A 1,556-nucleotide genomic window follows, 5' to 3' on the forward strand; every position below is an offset into this window, starting at 1 on the left:
ACGGTGCATCTTGTTGATTAGGACATAATTTGAAATGTGAAGTCCCTCATGGTCGCACTCCACAGGGTAGTAGCGTTCATCTTCGCGGCGACATCTNTTGGGACTGCATCCGCCCTCATTTCATATATACCAACTCTCAATGGTATATATGACTGGCTGGAGAAACGCCTTTGGAAATGTACTCTGCTCATTATCCGCTGCCGTAGGACGTATCATGCCACTACTGCCGCGAGGAACGAAACTAGGGCCAGGACATTTCAAGCGCCCTGGCATGTGGCATTCCCATGACAAACTCGAGCTAATGCAACAAAAAAAGGTAAAGTAAAGTGCGGTGAATAACCATGGTCTTGGGGCTTTGAGACTTTGGCAGCCGACTCGTACTCCTCGGTCAACTATACTCTGGAGGGAGCCAAAGCCCGTACTCTCACGTAACTACACTACTTTTTCTCAGTACTCTCGCCGGGCGCATGGGGTACTAATTTAACCAATATTCTTACCCTTGATACAAGCCTAATNGTTGGCATTGATGGAGGTGTTTTTGTTAATGCTGCAGAGATTGTGGCATACTTTTATGTCTATTTACAATTGCAAATAATTAGACACATTGCGTTAAGACAGCAGAGGCGTAGGCACCTTGACGCGCGCCGTGGTAGCATTAATGGACGCTGTTAGTGAGTCCCGAATAGCGGGACGGTCCCTAATATTATTTACACTTAAGCATTGCCGACTCTCGGAACTTCCTCCAATCGAACCCGGGCCAATTCTCAATGCCATCATTTTGCTGAAGACGAGGCCACCTACTTAATTCTTTTTTTATTTTTTTAATTTTTTTTATTTTTTTTATTTTTTTTATTTTTTTTAATTTTTTTTATTTTTTTTATTTTTTTTAATTTTTTAATTTTTTTTATTTTTTTTAATTTTTTTTAATTTTTTTTGGTTTTTTTGCGCTGACAATAAACAGCTATTCGATATCTTATCGGCAATGGACCCTGCGCAGTCAGATGCCCAAGTTGCAGCCGCCGACTCACAACCCGATGAACAATCGCCATCTCCATTGCCTCGGACAAGATCCCGGAGACCCCTAGTACAGCCTCGGCGGTACGGTTTCGCCTGTGCTAATTGTCATGCTCGCAAGGTCAAGTGCAATGGTAAGCAGCCGACGTGTCGTACTTGTCAACAGTCAGGAACTCGATGTGTGTGGCGCTCGTCGGCAGAGAAGCAGCTCCGCGATGCCAACTCACGCATCCGGATGCNAGAAGAGGCTGTCCAGGCGGCTACGCGTTCGGAGACACCAGATCTGGACCGTTCTCGTGAGGTTGAAGAAGGTGAAGCCGTGACGCAAAGTGCTGCCACGACCACTAGCAGTACGACTGGAACTGGAGCAAATCGATCTGCAACATCGCCTACGTCTGGCACTTCAGCCTAGTTCCAGGTTGGGCTTGGACATAATGGCGCAGTGACTTACAATGGCCCCACGAGCCGTTTCCATGCGAGTGCATTGGAAGAGCACCTGGCCGATGAAGATGACCCGCAAGTCTCTGGACAGTCAAGTGACA

At 46.5% G+C, this 1,556-nt stretch overlaps 1 protein-coding gene across 1 annotated transcript in view; it reads left to right on the forward strand.

The window, feature by feature from the left end:
• Nucleotides 1–982: 982 nt before the first annotated feature.
• Nucleotides 983–1,556, forward strand: part of M431DRAFT_488543 (hypothetical protein) — a gene marked incomplete at both ends in the record, with an annotated part of 1,645 nt that continues 1,071 nt past the window's right edge. Inside the window, 2 exons of the mRNA XM_024916570.1 lie at nt 983–1,364; nt 1,458–1,556. The exon at nt 1,458–1,556 is cut by the window's right edge and continues 660 nt beyond it. Of these exons, the coding sequence (XP_024767166.1) occupies nt 983–1,364; nt 1,458–1,556 (481 nt within the window). The remainder of the gene's footprint in view (nt 1,365–1,457) is intronic.

This window comes from Trichoderma harzianum (assembly GCF_003025095.1).
Source record: "Trichoderma harzianum CBS 226.95 unplaced genomic scaffold M431scaffold_45, whole genome shotgun sequence".
NCBI lineage: Eukaryota > Fungi > Ascomycota > Sordariomycetes > Hypocreales > Hypocreaceae > Trichoderma > Trichoderma harzianum.